Below are 23,756 nucleotides of genomic sequence, written 5' to 3'. Positions count from 1 at the left end.
TCTGCCTTAGCAAAAGATTTCTGTCCATGGTTTATATTTAAAAATGGTGTTATGCCATTTATTGGACAGAATTGGATAGACTGTGTTTTCTCAAAACTCCATACATTACTCTAGGAGTTATTAAATTAATTAAATATGTAATGTAATTATGATGTTATATTTATGATGTTGGGCATTTGAGTTCTTTCCCCCCTAGTGTCAGACTGTATATTTGTTCTTGATACCAATGTAAAAATATAATCAAAGAATAAATAACTGAAATAACAAAATACAAATAATGCAATGGAGCTATTAACTATTGGCTCAAGTAGCAGCTGGCCTTTCTCCATGGATAGAATTCATCACCTAGCCAAACAATCTGACACATACCTCAAAAGCTCAAGTTATTTTTTTTCTATGTAGGCTAGACATTGCAGTATATACTGCCTTGTTTATCTATTCATCAGTTTTTAATTCTTCTTAGGACTTCCTAATTTGCTTCATCTGAAGATATTCTGTATAAATAAAGATTGCAGATTATCTGAAACTCTGGTCATCCCATTCAAGATCTGTTCTCAATACACTATACAAAATTTAGTGCTAGGATTGGTGCTAAGACATTCAAAAATCCCCCATACCTGCCCTATGGGCAAGGATGAGTAGGTAGTAGTCCAACATGCTTCCCTTCAAGCATAGATTTTACAAACTGATATTTTTTTTAAATGTACAGAAAAGAGAAATGATCAAATATTTGATGTGACATTTGATGGGGGTGATGTGAGTGCTCTAGGTAGTTAGGGATAAGATTGATGCAGATGCTTTCCGCAGGAGGTCATGTATGTGAATGGAAAGTATCGAATGTGTAGGATTTGGTGTTAGATTGTGGGAGGGTTTGAAAAGTTTTTAGATCAATAATGCAGCTGTAATTACTAAATAAAATATGGGATATGTGGCCATGTCAAAGAGTGGACTGAGAACTCCCTGATGAACAGAAAGCAACAGGTTTTTCCGGATGTAGAAACACTCCTAGATACAAAGGAAATTTTGGATGTACCCCATAAAAGTGTGATAGTCATAAATGCTCAAATCTGTTAATGATTTAGTTGTTAGTTTCTATGTAAGACTCATATACATTATTGTCTATGAAGGAGGAGACCATGACAAAATATTAGCCAATTATTGAAACTGACCACTACATCACACACCAAAAGAATTTTGTCGAAACTGTCTTTGGCAGGGAAAACTTGCACACATATTTGTCAGAAGAAGCTATTAATCTGGTTTTCCTATTTAAACATTCAATGGACATGTAATTGGACTACTGAACTGGGCTCAACTGAAGGAGGAAACATATTGCTTGCGTATGGTAGCGTGAGTATTTTACAGTTTTTTCGATATCCACTCCACCCTCCTGCAAGACTTTACCAAGAGGTGAAAGACCTGTCAGTGGATGTAAGATTGTAGGTATCAACAGCATGCTATAAAAGATCAACTTTCTGCACAAAATATTTGTTAGATGAAAAACAGAATATGTGCAAGAGCAACTCTCACATACATGAAAGACTTCAGGGATTTAACTGTGCCAGAAAGAGTTTATCACAACAAATCTACAAAGCAGAACTGTCCTATGCATCTAGTTACTGACTCGTTAACATCATAGTGCTAACAGCATCATAGCGCTAACAATGACAAGCAGCATCAGCTGAGATTACCATTGTGACATTGTCACTAATAGTTAACAGTGGCCCTAAATCTATTTCATTTACAGTGTTTGATCTCCATAATTAATTTCTTTTGTTAATGTACATTCTTGGATCTGAATTATAAAATGAAATTACAAACAAGTGGACAACTGAACCACAAATGTGCAACCACAGTATTGACATATTCCAAATAAAACAGGTTCAAAATTTAAACTTGCATAAAACAACAGCCCTACTTGGAAGATATCAATGCTGTAGGGCACAGCTGCTGTGGAGTTAACTACATATTTGTGATTACCACATGTTATTACAAAGATCTGAGCATGTTCATCACTGAATGAAACAACTTAGGACTTTTCACAAAAAATGTAATCAAAGATTGTGAATAAAATAGTTTGAACAAGACTTTTGCTAAAAATTATAATAAGATTTAGGTAGCTTCTAAAATACTTGAAATTTAGGAGGCATTGCATCACATTATAACATTAAATCATTAGAATTTCAAAGGTGTGTAGAGGGAGGATGCACTGAACGTTGCCAATTTAAAGGCTATGTTGAACGCATATAGAATGAAAAGTTATGAAGGAACAATGATCATTCTGTATCATTGTCTTCTGCCAGCATTTAACATTGCATTGAAAGATAACTACACATAACAGATGCAAAGTTTGAGTTACAAGATGGAATCAAAGCCCCCAACTGTTGACCTTTGTGAATGCTGTCCGTCATTGAAGTTGTAGTCATTGCAAGAAGTAATTCCGTTACATATAAAAAGCTGGGTGTTACAGTTTTTAGGGATAAAAACAAACAATGGAAAATCCTTGATGGAATGTAACAATATTATGAGAAGGAAAGTTGCCACTCACCATACAGCAGAGATGCTGAGTCGCAGCTGGGCATAGCAAAAAAAAAATTTCACATTTAAAGCTTTCGCCCAATGACCTTTTTCAACAATAGACACACATATGCGTGCACACACACACACACACACACACACACACACACACACATATTCACTCACGAAAATGCAACTCACACACACGACTGCTGTCTCAAGCAACTGTGTGGTTTCAGTTGCCTGAGATTGCAGTCGTGTGTGTGAGTTGCATTTTCGTGAGTGAATGTGTGTGTGTGTGTGTGTGTGTGTGTGTGTGTGTGTGTGTGTGTGTGAGCGCATCTGTTGTTGACAAAGGCCATTGGCTGAAAGCTTGAAGTGCGAAAATCTTTTTGTTGTGCCTATCTGCGACTCAGCATCTCCACTATATGCTGAGTGGCAACTTTCCTTCTCATAATATAGTTTTTAAGAATATGATCATATAAGCTCAGTTCATTGTCAGGATACTCTGAAAATGTAGAGTACAAAGTGGTGCTAGCAAAATACTTGTGCAACTTGTCGCAGAAAAATGGATCAATGATTGGGACCCATATACTGGTGTTAACTTGGATATGACGGCTGGGGTGCCATATCTGCTGAAGAGTAATTTGGTGACAAACAAAAACAAATGAGGAAGGGCGAAAGGCAAGGGAAAGAGGAAAGGTGAGGTTTCAAGATGGGAGAGGGGTAAAAAAAAAGAAGAAGAAGAAGAAGAAGAAGATCAAGAACAAGAAGGGAATCAATTGGAGGGCACTAAACTGGGAAGGGAGCAGAGATTTATGGAAAGGAATCTTGAAGATGTTCTGAGGGTACTGTGTAAAACAACAGTTTCATGACGCCTACCTCGTTTTCAGCTACTGTATAGGACTATTCTCGTCATTCCTAGTGGCTAACACAACTAAAGTGTACACAATATATTTTCCATTTGTTAGTTTTTGTGTTACATGTCCACATTGATGCAGTGAAACAATGGAAAACGGAACGCATTATTATTGCAAGTAGTGACAGTGTGGACTGCGTGATTTTCCATGTTTTGAACTGTTTCACATAAAAAATGATAACTGAAGTGGGTACCTTTTACTTCATTATAAAATAATGTAGACCTCAATAAATGAATAAAAGTCCAAGCAGTGACAAATATTAAACAAGATATGGTGAAGTCGAAGTTACCGACATTACACCCCTGCAAGATTATTATGCCACTGGACCCAAGTCATGTAGACATAACAGGGGATATTCGATGTACACAGTCCGCAGCTCGTGGTCGTGCGGTAGCGTTCTTGCTTCCCACGCCCGGGTTCCCGGGTTCGATTCCCGGCGGGGTCAGGGATTTTCTCTGCCTCGTGATGACTGGGTGTTGTGTGATGTCCTTAGGTTAGTTAGGTTTAAGTAGTTCTAAGTTCTAGGGGACTGATGACCATAGATGTTAAGTCCATAGTGCTCAGAGCCATTTGAACCATTTGGATGTACACACCACGTGATCAAAAGTATGTGGGCACCTATTAGTGGACATTAAGACGTGGTGCTACCTCCCTTCACCTCTATGACAGCCTGAAGTCTGCTAGGGACATTTTGCATGAGGTGCCTCAACACTGTGGAGGAATAGCAGCCCACGGTTCCTCAAGAGACAAAACTAGGGAAGGTATTGGCACTGCAGTCTGGAGCAAAGTTAACGTTGCAGCTCATCCCAAATGTGTTCCATTGGGTTCTGATCGGGCCTCTGGCCAGGCCAGTTCATTTCAGTAATGTTGTTGTCCACAAACCATTGCCTCACAGACGCTGCTTTATGATACGGTGCATTGTCATGCTGATACAAACAGTCGTCCTCTCCAAACTGTTTCTCTACTGTTCGTGGTACACAATACTGTTAAATGTGGTCACATCCTATATTTGGGATTGAATTATTTCAGTCCAAATACAGCTGGCATCGGTACCTCCTTGAAATACTGTTCATATCCTTTAGCATTTACTTTTCTTAAGCACAAGGAAGAGACTACACCCTGTGACAAACAGCCCTTCACCGAACCAACTTCTCCTACATACTTCACTTGATGGCAGGTAACTTTCTGCAGGCATTTGCCAAACCCAAAACCTTCCATCAGAGTGCCTCAGACTACAGCGTGATTCAGCACTACAAATCAGTTGTTTTCAATCATTCACTTTCTAGTGGCATCGCTCCTTAAAACATCTCGAGTGTTGCTCATCACTGCCCAATGTCGGCCAGTTACCATTTGCTAATGTGCTACAGCATACTTGAGCCGTCGCACTAAAATTATGCCATTTCTCTTCGTATGCAAGCCATAAATCACACTAAAATTACACCTTTCTATGCCGTAATAACTAGAAACCAGTATCGAGTGCTGAAATGATGGTCAGCCCCACTACGATCAAATGAGAGAGGTGCTGCAGCTGTCTATTTTCGACTCCACATCTCTGATGTGACATCATCGCTACCGGCACAGGGCACCGTTGTTCACAGTACCAGTTCATCATTTTTTCTTACGAATTGCATGTGTGCAAGCTTAGAGTACATGGGGTTTATTAGGAGTGGCTGAAGTAAAGGTTCTGTGAGCAAACAGATGCCGGCATTGAAGCTCAGCGGTTCGGTCAGAGGGTTAGCGGCCCTTTGTTATACGAAGGTGGTTTGAAAAGTTCTCGGAATCACCACGAGAGGTCAGCGCTAGCGCAACGAGTTGTTCATGTGATATTCATTGGACTGTTGCCTGTAAACACGTGCCACTTCCCTGCTCCTGGAAGAGACTGTGGGGGTGATTTGGCTCTGTTATTGTTCCCGCGTAGTGATTTGCGAATATGGAAAAAAATCGATATTCGCGCAGTGATTAAGAAGTTCGTAAAGAAAGGTATGAAAGCAAAGCACATTCATGCCGATTTCCAGAATACACTGGGGGATTGTGCTCCTTCATATTCAGCTGTTGTCAAGTGGACAAATGAATTTAAATTTGGTCGGTAGAGCTCTGTGCAGTGGTCAGCCAGAAATAATTGCAAAAGTGCCCAAAATGGTCATGGTGGATCACAGATTCAAAGTGTGTTAAATTGCTCATGGTTGCCAGACGTCATCTGAAAGGGTATATCATATTTTAACTGAAGAATTGGAAATGAGAAAATTATCTGCAAGATGGGTGCCGCAGCTCTTGACGCTGGGTCAAACACGCATGAGAATGGACATACAGGAACAATGTTTGGCCTGTTTTAGTAGAAACGAATAAGATTTGTTGTGCCAGTTTGTGACCAAAGATGAAACTTGGGTGCACTATTCCCCAGGGACAAAAAAACTGTCAAAACAGTGGAAACATGCTGATTCTCCGCCATTAAAGAAAGCAAAGACAATTCCTTTGGTGGGAAAGGCCATGGCATCAATGTTCTGGGATGCGAAGGGAATTCTGTTTGTAGATTACCTTCCCACTGGGCAAACAATTTCTGGACAATACTATGCCAACCTCCTGGACAAATTGCAGCAAAAGATACACGGAAAAAGGCCAGGATTAGCAAGTAAGAAAGTCATCTTCCATCAAGACAATGCGCAACCGCACACATGTGCCGTCGCCTTGGCAAAATTACACGAACTAAGGTATGAACTGTTGCCACACCGCCGGCCGCGGTGGTCTAGCGGTTCTAGCCGCTCAGTCCAGAACCGCGCGGCTGCTACAGTTGCAGGTTCGAATCCTGCCTCGGGCATGGATGTGTGTGATGTCCTTAGGTTAGTTAGGTTTAAGTAGTTCTAAGTTCTAGGGGACTGATGACCACACATGTCAAGTCCCATAGTGCTCAGAGCCATTTGAACCTTTTTTTTTTTTTTTTGCCACACCCACCTTATTCACCTGATATGGCACTGTCAGACCTCCATCTGCAAATTTTTCTTGGTGGCCGAAGATTCACTTCAAAAGGAAAATTGATAGCCGGAGTTTACAACTATTTTGCAGGCCTGGAGGAAACTCATTTTCAAGGTGGGATCAAGGCACTGGAACATCGTTGGACCAAGTGCATTAATCTACAAGGAGACAACATTGAAAAATAAAAAAAGTTTCATGATGTAAGTACTTTTTTCTATTTCTTTCCAACAACTTTTCAAACTACCCTCGTAAGCATACTGTGTGAATGGATCAACAACGAACATCGCAGGTGTCAGGGGACATCTGCACTGAACAAATGCAACAAACAATAAGAAACGAAATGACATAAAAAAGTAGTTGGCCAAGGTGACTTGTAATGCGTTGAACCAAGCTTGAGCCCTACTGTTACCAATATTTTTTTCATCATTTTATTTTATTACTCACGATGTTAAACAATTATAAAATTGAAATATATCTAAACAGTTCAATATTTATGTGCATAAAAGTAATATATTCAGTTTCGTTACGATTATTACCCTTGTAAGTAAAAAAGCTATAGATGGTCGTAAAAAAGAGAAAGTATATGAGCAGATTTAGAATGAAAGCTTTTATCCCATAGCGATGAATGTATTAAAAGAAGGTGGTATTTTCTACTTTTACCGTATCAATTTTATTTATTCCTGTCTACCTTCAGCCTTCTAGGGCTATCTTGTACTTCTCCTGTAGCATTTGTAAATCAAAACGGATAGAAAACACAAATTTAAAGGCGCTGACAGAGCTTGAAGGCTTAGTTGTGTTCTAAACTTTGCAGTTGAGTGGTCGACTGTCTTGTTCTGCATCAGTTAAACTGCTGACTCTGTCGTAGGGGACACCGGAACACACTGGCACAGCACCACGATTTCCAGTTGCTTCTATTTCGTTAAACTGGCGTTAGACAATACCGTCGTCTTTCCACAAACGCATTTAGATCTGTGGTCGTCAAACTTGCATGCTCAAGGGCCAATATTGACATTTTGGGGCGGCACCTTGGGCTGCGTATGTATCAATCTTATTATTAACTGGTAACCTGCATAAACTACACTCCTGGAAATGGAAAAAAGAACACATTGACACCGGTGTGTCAGACCCACCATACTTGCTCCCGACACTGCGAGAGGGCTGTACAAGCAATGATCACACGCACGGCACAGCGGACACACCAGGAACTGCGGTGTTGGCCGTCGAATGGCGCTAGCTGCGCAGCATTTGTGCACCGTCGCCGTCAGTGTCAGCCAATTTGCCGTGGCATACGGAGCTCCATCGCAGTCTTTAACACTGGTAGCATGCCGCGACAGCGTGGACGTGAACCGTATGTGCAGTTGACGGACTTTGAGCGAGGGCGTATAGTGGGCATGCGGGAGGCCGGGTGGACGTACCGCCGAATTGCTCAACACGTGGGGCGTGAGGTCTCCACAGTACATCGATGTTGTCGCCAGTGGTCGGCGGAAGGTGCACGTGCCCGTCGACCTGGGACCGGACCGCAGCGACGCACGGATGCACGCCAAGATCGTAGGATCCTACGCAGTGCCGTAGGGGACCGCACCGCCACTTCCCAGCAAATTAGGGACACTGTTGCTCCTGGGGTATCGGCGAGGACCATTCGCAACCGTCTCCATGAAGCTGGGCTACGGTCCCGCACACCGTTAGGCCGTCTTCCGCTCACGCCCCAACATCGTGCAGCCCGCCTCCAGTGGTGTCGCGACAGGCGTGAATGGAGGGACGAATGGAGACGTGTCGTCTTCAGCGATGAGAGTCGCTTCTGCCTTGGTGCCAATGATGGTCGTATGCGTGTTTGGCGCCGTGCAGGTGAGCGCCACAATCAGGACTGCATACGACCGAGGCACACAGGGCCAACACCCGGCATCATGGTGTGGGGAGCGATCTCCTACACTGGCCGTACACCACTGGTGATCGTCGAGGGGACACTGAATAGTGCACGGTACATCCAAACCGTCATCGAACCCATCGTTCTACCATTCCTAGACCGGCATGGGAACTTGCTGTTCCAACAGGACAGTGCACGTCCGCATGTATCCCGTGCCACCCAACGTGCTCTAGAAGATGTAAGTCAACTACCCTGGCCAGCAAGATCTCCAGATCTGTCCCCCATTGAGCATGTTTGGGACTGGATGAAGCGGCGTCTCACGCGGTCTGCACGTCCAGCACGAACGCTGGTCCAACTGAGGCGCCAGGTGGAAATGGCATGGCAAGCCGTTCCACAGGACTACATCCAGCATCTCTACGATCGTCTCCATGGGAGAATAGCAGCCTGCATTGCTGCGAAAGGTGGATATACACTGTACTAGTGCCGACATTGTGCATGCTCTGTTGCCTGTGTCTATGTGCCTGTGGTTCTGTCAGTGTGATCATGTGATGTATGTGACCCCAGGAATGTGTCAATAAAGTTTCCCCTTCCTGGGACAATGAATTCACGGTGTTCTTATTTCAATTTCCAGGAGTGTAGTATCTTATGAGCCACCAAAAGACTAGCTGTAGTAACGGTGCAGTAAGTTGGCCTGAGGCCCCCAAGCAGTGATCATCAGAATTTGGCAGCATTCGAACACTTCGTGTCGACTGCTCTGTTGCAGATTCGTGCCGCCCTCACCAACCCCAAAGTTGTGGCACTGTATTTGTCTGACGAAGTGTTGTTCTGTTGCCTGTATGAGCGGATGAATAACTTATTAGTAACAATACTTGTAATTATCTTTAAATGCATTGTGCAGTTTGACGAGTCCCGCCCGTTCATGTGTTTTCAGCACTGGCAGACAAACAATGCAATATCCTACCTCTCACATGCTGCAGTGGCGTCGCTACTTGCCCCTAAGTAAGCAAAATCAAGCACATATTAAAATACACGGTCTAGTCACATTACTGTGACCATCGCCTGCGTTCGATGTAAAACCGCAATAACCACTCACAGACGGCAGGTAGCAGCACAAGCGGTGGAGGGTACGTAAAGTACGCCGCTCTGATTGGGGGTTTAGTTTATTCCTCGCAATGTTAAACAATTATAAAATTCAAATATATTTAAACAGTTCAATATTTATGTACATAAAAATAATATATTCAATTTAGTTACGATTACTACCCTTGTAAGTAAAAAAGCTATAGTTGGTCGTAAAAAAGAAGCAAGTATATGAGCAGATTCAGAATGAAAGTGTTTTTTCCCATACTGGGGAGCACAGTAATGAATGTATTAAAAGAAGGTGGCATTTTCTTCTTTTACCGTATTAATTTCATTTGTTCCCGTCTACCTTCAGCCTTCTAGGGCAATCTCGCGTGATCTTGTGCTTCTGCTATAGGAAACTGTATCTTGCACACACAAATGTCAGCTAATTTAAATTTGTACTTTCTATTTTTTTTTTCTCCAAAAGTTTATGAATGTCATGCTGTCAAACCGACAGGACAGTATTTGTAGATCAAACTGAATAGAAAACACACACGATCACATATATTTACTAAATGTTTTAATGCAATTTTTCTTCTACGCTTTGCGTTGTACGGCATTATAGCAGCCTAAATGTAATTTCATATCCGTTGCTACAGATATATACCGCATTTGAGATGAATATACAGGGTGGTCCACTGATCGTGACCGGGCCAAATATCTCACGAAATAAGCGTCAAACGAAAAAACTACAAAGAACGAAACTTGTCTAGCTTGAAGGGGGAAACCAGTTGTCGCTATGGTTGGCGCGCTAGATGGCGCTGCCATAGGTTAAACGGATATCAACTGCGTTTTTTTTAAATAGGAACCCCCATTTTTTATTACATATTCGTGTAGTAAGTGAAGAAATATGAATGTTTTAGTTGGACCACTTTTTCCACTTTGTGATAGATGACGCTGTAATAGTCACAAACGTATGGCTCACAATTTTAGACGAACAGTTGGTAACAGGTAGGTTTTTTAAATTGAAATACAGAACGTAGGTACGTTTGAACATTTTATTTCGGTTGTTCCAATGTGATACATGTACCTTTGTGAACTAATTATTTCTGAGAACGCATTCTGTTACAGCGTGATTACCTGTAAATACCACATTAATGCAATAATTGCTGAAAATTATGTCCGTCAACCTCAGTGCATTTGGCAATACGTGTAACGACATTCTTCTCAACAGCGAGTAGTTCGCCTTCCGTAATGTTCGCACATGCATTGACAATGCGCTGACGTATATTGTCAGGCGTTGTAGGTGGATCACGATAGCAAATATCCTTCAACTTTCCCCACAGAAAGAAATCCGGGCACGTCAGATCTGGTGAACGTGCGGGCCATGGTATGGTGCTTCGACGACCAATCCACCTGTCATGAAATATGCTATTTAATACCGCTTCAACCGCATGCGAGCTATGTGCTGGACGTCCATCATGTTGGAAGTACATCGCCATTCTGTCATGCAGTGAAACATCTTGCAGTAACATCGGTAGAACATTACGTAGGAAATCAGCACACATAGCACCATTTAGATTGCCATCGATAAAATGGGGGCCAATTATCCTTCCTGCCATAATGCCGCACCATACATTATCCCGCCAAGGTCGCTGATGTTCCACTTGTCGCAGCCATCGTGGATTTTCCGTTGCCCAATAGTGCATATTATGCTGGTTTACCTTTCCTTAATCTATTTTCTAAGGTAAGTCGTAGGGTCAGTATTGCCTCATGTGTTCCAACATTTCTACGGGATCCAAACAGATCTTCCCCGAGGTCGGCTTCTATCAGTTTTTCCATTCGTCTGTAAAGAATTCGCGTTAGTATTTTGCATCTGTGACTTATTAAACTGATAGTTCGGTAATTTTGACATCTGTCAACACCTGCTTTCTTTGGGATTGGAATTATTATATTGTTCTTTAAACCCTGGTTGATTTCGTCATTCTGAAAGGCACAATAGATCAACACAAGTACGCATCTACCCTTGGGGACCATGTCCACCCCAACATGCTATTCGTTTTTCCTCGGCACGACAGCATTTACGTACAGTACGTTGCAAATAGCTCGCAGTGTTCGTGCGTGATTCGAAGAGCGCCAGGATTAGCTCACCTTACTCCCCTGGCCACCAGAGTCCCCGGATTAAAACGTAAACGACAATATGTGGAACCACCTCGATCGGGTTGTTAGCGCTTTGAATCCTCAACCGAGAAACCACGGCGCTGGAGTCGGCATGGCTCCACATCTCTGTCGGTATCTTTCAGAACCTGACTTACTCTCCTACGGCTCGTCTCGCATCGCAAAAGGTGGTGACTATTCAGACTTCGAACAGGTGGTTACATTAATGTGACCCAACTTGGTATTACTGTCTCTTTTGTTTGTTACGGAACAGGAAGCTGCACTCCTAACAAGTTCTTAACGTTAGTTGGCGTTTTGCGATTCGACTGTTACATACTGTGTGCATATTATTATAACCTACGGCTGATAACCACGAGCCACACGAATACTTGATTCGGGCGCATGCGCTAATTTAAATTGTCGAGCGAAGATGGGCACGTATTTTATGTTTTCTTGTCAGTGAATGTAAATTTTGCTTGCTCGAGATATTTTGTTGTGTACTCCAAGGCAATGCTCTTACCAAAGAAGGATCTACAGCGACTAAAGTCCATATATTAGGGATTATTTTGACACTGTATACGCAATAAGTGTTTAAAATGGTTCAAATGGCTCTGAGCACTATGGGACTCAACTGCTGTGGTCATAAGTCCCCTAGAACTTAGAACTACTTAAACCTAACTAACCTAAGGACATCACACAACACCCAGCCATCACGAGGCAGAGAAAATCCCTGACCCCGCCGGGAATCGAACCCGGGAACCCGGGCGTGGGAAGCGAGAACGATACCGCACGACCACGAGATGCGGGCGTTTTGTAACTATATAATCTTATTAACTGTAACAGGCACAACGTAGTCAAAGTCTAGATCATGCGCAACGTTATTTTTTAATTGCGTACTGCATTGATTTTGAACCGGTAACATCAATGCGGAGTTTTCTTTTTTTCTTCCCAAACCCAAGAACTGTGTTCAAGTATTCAATTAAAACGAGCGTAATACAAATTGTGAAATTATTACTTATGGGAAACTGAATGACATATATTTTCAAGTTTCAAATCTACATGTACCTTAGATTATAGCTTTTACTCAACGACATTCTGCCGTTTCAAGTTTAGGATAGTTCGAAATTATAAAAAGAAAACTGAGAAAGGGATTGTTTTTGAAGCAACTATGAGATTAGCAGCGACAGGACGCGAATAACAAGACACCGTGGACAGAAAAGAAAACACTTGAAGAGAAAAATGGATGCTCTGCTTCAAAACCTTTTGTCTGCAGAATGGCGGTGGTCAAACTAAATGACATGATAAAACTCCTCAAATAAGCGCAGGAAGAAAGTAGGCTTACTAAGAAGACTCTTCAAGATGAGGATGAGGATGCCCTGTGTCTTACGTTTCTTAAACCATTTCCTCACAGCAATCCAGGTAATGAATGGATTCATTGCACAAGTTGTAAGCGATGGGCACATCTCTTACCTGTTAAAAATTATGTGAACTGACTTTTTTATGGTTGTCTGAACTGTGACGGTCCTATCAGGCATTCAGACGATGACTGATAAAAATTTTGGACATACTTGTCTGTCAAACACTTATTATAACATTGATAACACAGTTTATTATTGTAGTTTCTATGATAAAGCTGCAGGAATTTGTTTTAAAATAAACTTGTGAGTATTAAAGTCGATATATTTTCAGTTAAATAATCTATATCGTAAGTAAATTAAATGATAAAATCATATGGGTCAGCTTTCACCAGCTGCCCCATGGGTAGGGCAGGTTGGCCCAGGTGATATTACTGCCCTAAATATTTTTTATAAATAGGCAAACAGTGGTAAACCTTTATTACTTAGTTGGAAATGTGCTGAAACAATATAGCAACGTTTCTACATAAAGAGATCAATGGAGATTACAAGCTAGGAAAAAAAAGACAAAGAAAAAAACATTTGGCCAACGTGATCCAGTGTCCCCAACATTCAGATACGTGGGAAAACGGGGACTAGTTTTCATTCACTCCTATTTAAGCCTATACCGGACCATGTAGTTCGTAATTCTACCAAGCTTTTCTCTTAGCCCAATACTCTCTCATCCTGGAGCTATGGGGGATTTTCTGTTCCTTAACCCATTTCCCTCCAATTCCCAGACCCACGGTTACTACTGTTAGTGACCGGAAAGAACCAAAAACTCTGGTAAGCATTCTGTACTGACCTCCATCGTGTACTTCGTTAAGGTCAATTTAAAGCTGCTCAAGGTGTTTGCAAGTTACGTAGTCTTATCCACTTGACCATGGTCACTTTCCTCAAGACACAGAGCTGGAGAACCTTGCCGTAAGTCTCCAGTTGTCCAGAATGACCACAACTGTAGAAGATTAACCTCCTGTTCCTCACAGCTGTTCTAATGCTCTCTTATAAATGTTGATAGAATCCATGTTGTGTTTGACACCTCCTTTGATGGGGCCAATGATTTTTGCTCAGAATCTCTCTATCCTTTAGTTCTAGCTTCCTCAGTTCTTCTGGAGTTTTAAGTTGAGCGAAAGGGAATTATACCTGTAAACGTTCATAAAGAGATGTTAGGCTCACTCAAGTTCGGTGCACCTATAATTCGTGGTCATATCTTCCTAGATTTCCGTATTCATCGATTCTCCAAGGAAAGTGAAACAGCTTATTTTCCATATTATTGTGTTAGCTAATGGATTTGTCTGGACCAACTCTGTGATTAACGCTGTCTCGTTGTGGTGATCTCTTCAGTCTGCTTTAATTCTTATATTGTTATGAGAGGAGAAGTGGCAAATAATGTCTTCTACGATCGACGCTAAGAGTGTGAGGTCATCTGCGAAGACTAGATAACTGACTAGTAATTTGTTCTTTTAATGACCAATTATCGACAGACCGGGGTGGCCGAGCGGTTCTAGGCGCTACAGTCAGGAACTGCGCGACCGCTACGGTCGCAGGTTCGAAATCTGCCTCGGGCCTGGATGTGTGTGATGTCCTTAGGTTAGTTAGGTTTAAGTAGTTCTAAGTTCTAGGGGAGAGATGACCTCAGAATTTAAGTCCCATGGTGCACAGAGCCATTTAAGCCATTTGACCAATTGTCAGTCCAGAGTCATCTGTGTCTTCGTCCGTTCACGATTAGCTTTCTCCCCCCAGACAGTCGCAGGGAATTGGGAATAGGCTGTCTCCTCATCTAACACCAGTTCTGACACCATGTTCTCTGACAGTTCTCCTCTGCATTCACTTTGGACGTCAGATGGGTAAGCAGCGCTTTCAAAGATACAAGGCTTGTCCAGGCCCAGTTTGGTTGGTGTCTGGGAAAGACAGTATCTCTTCTGCACATGATCTTACTTCCTAAATCCGACTTGGCACTTTTATATGCCGGATTCTAGTTGACACCCTATTCTCGTGACTGACGCCTTGTAGAGGACGTTGTAGGTCACAGAAAAGAATGACCATTTTATAGTACGCTGTGTCCCGCTTTATGTAAGAAATCTTTGTCTTGATAGTTGGTGTTTGTTCCCTATAAACACGGAAGAGGGTTTCCAGTACGTACACTAACATTGTGAGCTACAGGATGGTCATCCATGAAAGCAATGCTGGGCTAGAACGAATGAAAGTACAGTAAAGAAAACAACACTTTCGTTAGTGGCACTTTAGAAAACTAAAATTTGCAGTCCGAATTTGTAATTTATTTTTCAAAACCAGTTTTAACTTGATATGTTAAGAACAGCCACTACGTACGGCCCTAATAATAGTTTGCAATTACCCGAAGACTAAGTCAATATATCTTAATTTTTAAATTAATCAGGAAACCTTAAAACATTACCAGCAGACGAACTTCCACACGTGAAATATTCATACTGAATGTGTCTCATTAACTTCAATCGGAGAACTGTAAGAGTCTAATTAAGAGCGATGTTTTTTGCTGTGAAATCTTTACGTGTGACTCACAGCAGCTATACCGTTCATGCTTATGAAACCGAATTTCAAGGTCATCTGAAGTGAAAGATCACCCACTAACATTATGTTTCATTTGGCTAACCTGTCATCTATAAACTATAAAAAATGTTTGAAAACACCTACCGTTAATGAGCGTCATCTGCAACTATTGTCCTTGACTCCTCCGTACCTGTAAACAAAAAAATAATGAGAGAACTCTGAAATAAAATGACACTTCAGGAGTTTGCTTAGGTTCCTCTGATTTCTCGTGTGAGACTTAAGTACAATTAGAATAGAATTCTTATTCTTAAATATTGTTTTATTCAGAGAAAAGAACCGTTGACGGCAGGGCGCTTGGAATATTGGTAAACGTGTTAATTTGGTTTAACTAGTTATGAGACTTATTGCACAGCAAGGGGCCGGCAAGTATGCTAATTACGTAAGGCATCCTCCACGACACCCATTTATTTACAGATTACGCCTGAGTTATCTTGCTTTGTTTTCTTTTTGTTTAACTGCCCGATGTCAGACGCACAGGCCATACGCCAGAGAGGTTATCTGCGGTTAACTGTAATTATTCAAAAGATAAAAGTTGTTGTGAACGAGAGTGATTCTCATACTCTGGTAGGTTAGAGGAACCAGAGTGTGGCAAAGCGCACGCGATCCCTGTGCTGCGTTCTGCACTGACAGCAACGTTCTTTACTCGGAACTCCAGACCGATAAAAACGCATCTGGAAGCCGACGCGATGGTACAGTGATGGGCCACCACAGTCAAGCGCCCGAATTGCGGCCAACAACACGGCAACATCAAAGAAGAGGTATCAAGACTTTTTTTTTAATTATAGGGTCGGATTTTGATGCCGTTATGATTCAGTGGAAGCAAAAGTATCCTCACGACGTTCCTCTGAATGCAAAGCACTTCGCTGTGCACCATGCTACTGGGGGTGGTACGATCTTTGTGCGTATGGGGGACTCTGTAATACTAATTTCAATACAGACAAAATGTGAGTTTACATTTGACAGGTTCAATAGGCATGTGCTAGACTAGAGGCACTGACAGTTTTATTTGGTTGGTGCAGAAGTTCGTAGCGTTTTTCCGTACCTTTAATAAACACATCAGATAAACATAACAGAGACTTGAGTCATCAATAATACAACCTCCTCCATTATTTACAACAGTCTGCCAACGCTGGGGCAACTATTCGATTCCGCGACTGCAGAAATCACATGGTTTTGAGACGAAGAACTCGTCGAGGCATGTTTGAGCGCATTTTCACCCGGAAAGGATATTCTATGAAGGTTATTCCATAGAAAATCTGAGGGCGCAAGATGAGGTGAATAAGGTGGGCGAGGAATGACTTCCCCGCTGTAGCTGAGCAGTTCGAGGCGTTTCAGTCTGGAACCGCGGTGCTGCTACACTCGCAGGTTCGAATCCTGCCTCGGGCATGGATGTGTGTGATGTCCTTAAGGTAGTTAGGTTTAAGTAGTACTAAGTTCTAGGGGCCTGATGACCTCAGATGTTAAGTCCCATAGTACTTAAAGCCATATGAACCATTTGAATGACGTCCCAACCCAACTTCTATGTCGTGCTTTTTGTCAGTCTAGCAGAATGCCGGCGGGCATTATCGTGAAGTAGTATCTTTCCACACAGTCTTCCTGGTCGTTATTCTCGCACTGCATCTGCAAGACATCTCAGTTGTTGACAATAAATGTCAGCAGCGATAGTTACACCTCGAGAAAGCAGTTCATAGCACATTACACTGTCGCTTTTCTACCACATGCATAAGATTATCTTTTGTGGACCTGCGCAGGTCTTTGTACGGACAGTTGCTACTTTGTTTGGGCTCAACCATTCTTTTCTTTTCCTTATGTTACCAAAAAAACACCCTTTCTCGTCACCAGTAACGATAAAGGATACGAATGGTCGGTGCTGTTAACGAACCACTAATGAGGAGCAAGTAGAGATGCAGATACAAGTATGGCCACTCACTGATTTTTGTGATTTTGCCTCAGAGCACGCGGTACTACACACCCAACCTTTGAAACTTCGCCACTGCATGCGAATGTCGCAATGATCACAATTCCGCCACCTTTGCCAGTTCTCGACTACACTGACCTCATTCACTGTGAATTAATGCGTTTAAATTACCCTTATCAAGCCCCGAAGGTCTTCCTGAACGTGGAGAGTCGCTGATGGAAAAACAATCCTCCTTAAAACGAGACAATTATTTTCTTGCCGTGCTCTGTCCAATGGCATTACCCCATACACGGCGCAAATGTTTTTGGCAGTCTCCACTGCTGTCACAGCTCTACTGAACTCAAACAGAAGAATGTATCAGATATGTTCTGATTTCTCCACTTGGCACTCCATTTTTTACCATCCACAGTTCCACTCACTATCTTCAAATGACAAAATAACAATATATAAACTCAAAAAGAAATAGTGAATTACAAAAAAAAGTGACAACTGATAAATAAACCACCAGCAATCGGAATACCAACATGCAGAACAAAAACGCTACGAACTTATGCACCAACAAATAATAACGGGTAATATAGTTTTTTCCTCCAGAATTGTAGAGAAGGACATCATTGTTTTTCTCAAATTGTGATGGAGTATTTATGACGAATTTCTTTTGAGAATATATGTATTGTGACGGTGCAGTTACAATGCCTGATTTCTTGAAGGAAGGACTATTTGAGTTTAAAGATCTAGGTCATTAGAGCTCGGATTGTTTCAAGGATGTGAATGGAAATCGGCCATGCCCTTTGAAAGGAGCCATCCTGGCATTTGTCTGGAGCGATTTAGGGAAATCACGGAAAATTTAAGTCTGGATGGCCACACGCGGATTTGAACCGTCGTCGTCCCGAATGTGACTTCAGTGTACTAACCACTACACCACTTCAAATGGTTAAAATGGCTCTGAGCACTATGGGACTTAACAGCTGTCCCCTAGAACTTAGAACTACTTAAACCTAACTAACCTAAGGACACCACACGCATCCATGCCCGAGGCAGGATTCGAACCTGCGACCGTAGCAGTCGCGCGGTTCCGGACTGAGCGCCTAAAACCGCTCGGTCACCACGGCCGGCTAGATCACTTCGCTCGGTAAATCCTTGAATAGGTACCTACATGACGGCAGTGGGTGAACATCACATATTATTCTTACTTCTCGTTTCTGTGCAATCAGTACTTAGTTCTAAGTGGTGAGTTAGTTCAGAAAATTTTTCTCCAAGAGATTGGCACGAAAGAAGTCGTGGCGGGCCGCATATAATCACACAGATGACTGGCAACAATGAAAATGTATAAATAAACAAAAATGTGTGGTGAGCATTGACTTACAGGAATCTCCTACTATGCAACACACCACAGAAGAGGGCAGGGAGCAGCGTTGTGGGCGAGTCTTGTGGGGCTGGTCCCCAAGGGAGCGACGATAAGGCTATTTGTGAGCGGTCACCCCTGCTATCTATAGCATACACGTGTGCCGGAGGGTGGTTGCCCAAGCCAGGCACACCACAGCCTACCCGCCACGCCCCTCTGCCTATCACACGCACGAACTGGAACCAGGCGGACTCACGAACACCCCCCTCCACCACCCTTCTCGGTTTCACTGGAATAGATACACTAATAGCCGCTGGATGCAATCTTCCTATCCCTCAAGGTCATAAATACAGCAAACTGCTAACAGAACGACGAGCACAGTGGTGGAGACTTTGGTATACCCGAAACGTGACCATAGCTTGTACGCAGTTCATTCTCCTCGAGTGGACAAATGTGTTAGAACAGCCAAAAAATTTCAAATAAAACATGTTTTGTAAAAAGGCTTCCAAAAGAGAAGTTTTATTGTCCACATCGCAGTTGATTGTTGTTGTTGTTGTTGTGGTCTTCAGTCCTGAGACTGGTTTGATGCAGCTCTCCACGCTACTCTATCCTGTGCAAGCCTCTTCATCTCCCAGTACCTACTGCAGCATACATCCTTCTGAATCTGTTTAGTGTATTCATCCCTTGGTCTCCCTCTACGATTTGTACCCTCCACGCTGCCCTCCAATACTAAATTGGTGATCCCTTGATGCCTCAGAACATGTCCTACCAACCGATCCCTTCTTCTGGTCAAGTTGTGCCACAAACTTCTCTTCTCCCCAATCCTATTCAGTACTTCCTCATTAGTAATGTGATCTACCCATCTAATCTTCAGCATTCTTCTGCAGCACCACATTTCGAAAGCTTCTATTCTCTTCTTGTCTAAACTATTTATCTATTCTCTTCTTGTCAAAACTATTTATCGTCCATGTTTCACTTCCATACATGGCTACACTCCACACAAATACTTTCAGAAATGACTTCCTGACACTTAAATCTATATTCGATGTTAACAAATTTCTCTTCTTCAGAAACGCTTTCCTTGCCATTGCCAGTCTACATTTTATATCTTCTCTACTTCGACCATCATCAGTTATTTTGCTCCCCAAATAGCAAAACTTCTTTACTACTTTAAGTGTGTCATTTCCTAATCTAATTCCCTCAGGATCACCCGACTTAATTCGACTACATTCCATTATCCTCGTTCTGCTTTTGTTGATGTTCATCTTACATCCTCCTTTCAAGACGCTATCCATTCCATTCAACTGCTCTTCCAAGTCCTTTGCTGTCTCTGACAGAATTACAATGTCACTGGTGAACCTCAAAGTTTCTATTTCTTCTCCATGGATTTTAATACCTACTCCGAAATTTTCTTTTGTTTCCTTTACTGCTTGCTCAATATACAGATTGAATAACATCGGGGAGAGGCTACACCCTGTCTTACTCCCTTCCCAACAACTGCTTCCCTTTCATGTCCCTCGACTCATATAACTGCCATCTGGTTTCTGTACAAATTGTAAATACCTTTCGCTCCCTGTATTTTACCCCTGCCACCTTTAGTATTTGAAAGAGAGTATTCCAGTCAACATTGTCAAAAGCTTTCTCTAATTCTGCAAATGCCAGAAACGTAGGTATTTTAAATCCTTAGAAAATATAAATTACATTTTGTAAGTAATAAAAAATTAGCTGCTCGCGCATCTTCTGCGCTTTCATGTAAGCAGAGAAATTGTTTCTGATGCAAAGACAGTCTACTTGCACAAACGTAAAAAATATATATAATTATTGTCGTCATTTTATCACAATAGCACGTTCTTCAAAAATGGTTCAAATGGCTCTGAGCACTACGGGACTTAACTTCGGAGGTCATCAGTCCCCTAGAACTTAGAACCATTTAAACCTAACTAACCTAAAGACAACACACACATCCATGCCCGAGGCAGTATTCGAACCTGCGACTGTAGCGGTCGCGCGGTTCCAGACTGTAGCGCCTAGAGCCGCTCGGCCACTCCGGCCGGCAACTGCACGGTCTTCATCATGATCAAAGGCAAGTATTTGCTGTTATTATTGATGAGCGTGATAGTTGTTTAGCAATAACACAAACATTTTTATATAAGCTCGGCGAGGTACTGAAGCGATGTCTAATATGTTACTTACGCGTTTTTTTTTAAATTACATTTTTTGAGGAAATTGTGTTTTCTAGCGCTGTATGATAAATCCTTTTTTTTTTTTTTTAATTTTCACTACAACAACCCTCTGTTACATGTTGAAAATCAGCAACTTTCGAACAACATGTGCATCCCAAATCTCCAATTATTTGCTGGATGTATTCCAATCCCTGTCTTCCACTACCCTTAACCGTCTAGTATTATGTGTTATTCCTAATGTATTACATTTTGCGATACTGTTCCTGCTTCTTGTCAGTGTTTTCCACATGTTCCTTTCTTCGCTGATTCTCCGATAGACCTCCCCATTCTTTATCTTTTTGTTTCACCTAATTTTCAACATCCTTCTATAGCACCACAGCTCAGACGTTTTGGTTCTGTTCCGTACAGGTTTCCTCACAGTCCATAATCTGCTACCATGCAATGCTGTGCTCCAAAAGTACAATCTCAGAAATTTCTGCTTCAGATTAAGCCAGATGTTTGATACTAACTGACTTCCCCTGGCCAGGAATGCAGCCTTCGTCTTTGCTGACCTGCTTTTTATGTCCTCCTTCCATCGTCCGTCATGTGTTGTAACGGTTCCAACATTGCAGAATTACTTAACTTCTCCTACGTCGTGGTCTCCAACTTCGATATTAAGTTTATTGCTAATCTCATTGCTGACACTCCTCATTGCTTTCATATTCTGTACTCATTACACCGAACATTGCAATCAACATGTCCTGCTATTCTTCTTCACTTTCACTGAGGACAGCAATGCCATTAGCGAATTTTCTCACTGATAACCTTTCACCCTGAATTTAATTCCACTTCTGAACCTTTTATTTTAGTCACTGTTTATTCGATGTATGGTTTGAACAGTAGGGGCGAAGAAGGCAGAAATACTACACCCCTAAGTACTTCGTTCTTGGGATTCCATTCTTATTTTTCCCTCTTGCTTCTTGTACATATCGTATATTACCCGTCTTTCCTTTACTCCTATTTTTCTCATAATTTCGGAATCTTGTACTAATTTACATTGTTGCACATTTTTTGTGGGCCAACAAATCCTATGAACTTTTCTTGATTTTTCTCAGGTCTTTCTTCCATTATCAATCGCATCGTCAGAATTGTCTCTCTGTTGCCCTCACCTTTCCGATAGCCAAAATGATCGTCATATAACAGATCCTCAGTTTTCTTTTAGATTCTTCTGTATATTATTTTTGTTTTAATTCGGAAATAAATTATATTTTCGCCATAGCATAACTGTATCAGAGATTAGCTCGCCGTTTTATACGGATGTTTCTGGCAGATGAAGCACATTATGAAAAAAAGTACCACCAATGAGCGCTATAGACTGAGAACTTTTTTGATAGCCATAGCAATTTAGAAAATTTTCAAGGATTCTACAGAAACATTTCCAAATTAAATTAAACTTTTCTATTAAGTATTAACGTTATTAATACTGATTCGAGCATGTTTGCCTAACAATAATCATGCAAGTTTTGAGCAAATATCTAAATACAGAGGGGTCCAGAAAAATATAGACACTAGGATAGTTAACATCTTCCAAATAAAATGACATATCGTTGCGATTTTGCGCGGTAGCGTAGTCCACTGTTCCCTCAACAGATCTTGGCGCGTTTTCCAGCAAATGACAGTGCAGCAATGAATGAAGCAAGATCATCGTCTGAACAACGTAAAGTACTGGAAGCACGAAAACATGATGGAGGTACAACAGCAGTGATGTAATGTGTACGAAACTCGGCTACCAAGTCATATAGCAATTTATCGTATTCGGGATGATTATCTGGTCGGACGAGGCGCAGTTCAAACTGAACGGTACTGTATACCACCACAACTGCGTGTACTGTGCTCCTGAAAATCCTTACGTTCATGTGGACAAATATGTTAATCTGCCGGGCCTTAATGTGTAGTATGGCCTATCATCGTGCGGTTTGATTGGCCCATTCTTCTTTGAAGGTACCGTAACTGGTGAGGTGTGTCTTCATCTGCTTCAAACATCGATTTTACCTGCCATCCGAGAGGTGTGGCGCTCCGCCTAACTACCACAGAGATATCAGAGCCTACTTGGATGAAAATCTGCCTGAACGAATAATAGGTCGAAGAGGAGCTGTTGACCACCCACCACGATCTCCAGTTCTTACATGTCTTGACTTCTACCTTTGGGGGACACTGAAAAATGAAGTTTATCGACGGAAACCAGCTACAGCGAACAAGCTACGAGACACCATCCGAATGTCCTGTGCGGCTGTAACACTGGCAACACTGGCAGCCGTGGTGCGGTCAACAGTTCAGCAGTATCGACATTGTTTGTCTGCTAATGAGAGTCACTTTGAACACATAAAATAACCTTGCCCCCGTGCAAGAATTTATGCTCGAAAACTATCACAGGTATTATCTATTCATCTGATAAATTAGTCTCCCGCTGTCACAAAATATGGAAACAATGTTTGAACACTCCCCATAGTGTGTCGACAGGTTCTTCAAAGTCAGTAACTGTTCACCATTTTCTTCTCGTTAAAAAAAGGGACCTTGTATTCTCAGTAAACACGCGACTTAAGATTTATAATTACGATACATGGTGCCCTTCTCCTCGTGTATCCTGTCTCAGACGTGTCTCGCAGCTTATTCAGTTGCCACTCAACAGTCACGGTTATCCTGTCGCATCTTGCCCAACTCGATTCAAGACAAGCAACAGTGTACTCGCATCCACACTTTGCAGGTTAAAGTATCTACGCTGTCCGTAACCTTTCGTTTTGTCTTCCTTCTTTTGTGACTATCAGATTGTATGTAGCATCAGACATTTCTATAAGTAG

General features: G+C 41.9%; 1 protein-coding gene across 1 annotated transcript in view; it reads right to left on the bottom strand.

Annotated features, from left to right (window-relative positions):
* The window catches only part of LOC124607652, a 653,970-nt gene that overhangs the window by 111,079 nt on the left and 519,135 nt on the right, over positions 1–23,756 (bottom strand). Inside the window, exon 7 of the mRNA XM_047139922.1 lies at positions 15,558–15,603. Within this exon, the coding sequence (XP_046995878.1) occupies positions 15,558–15,573 (16 nt within the window). The 5' untranslated portion in view covers positions 15,574–15,603. The remainder of the gene's footprint in view (positions 1–15,557; positions 15,604–23,756) is intronic.

The sequence above is a fragment of the Schistocerca americana genome, chromosome 1, assembly GCF_021461395.2.
Source record: "Schistocerca americana isolate TAMUIC-IGC-003095 chromosome 1, iqSchAmer2.1, whole genome shotgun sequence".
Classification (NCBI taxonomy): domain Eukaryota; kingdom Metazoa; phylum Arthropoda; class Insecta; order Orthoptera; family Acrididae; genus Schistocerca; species Schistocerca americana.
The sequence above is the reverse complement of the archived record's forward strand: the minus strand, read 5'-3'. Positions and strand labels throughout refer to the sequence as shown.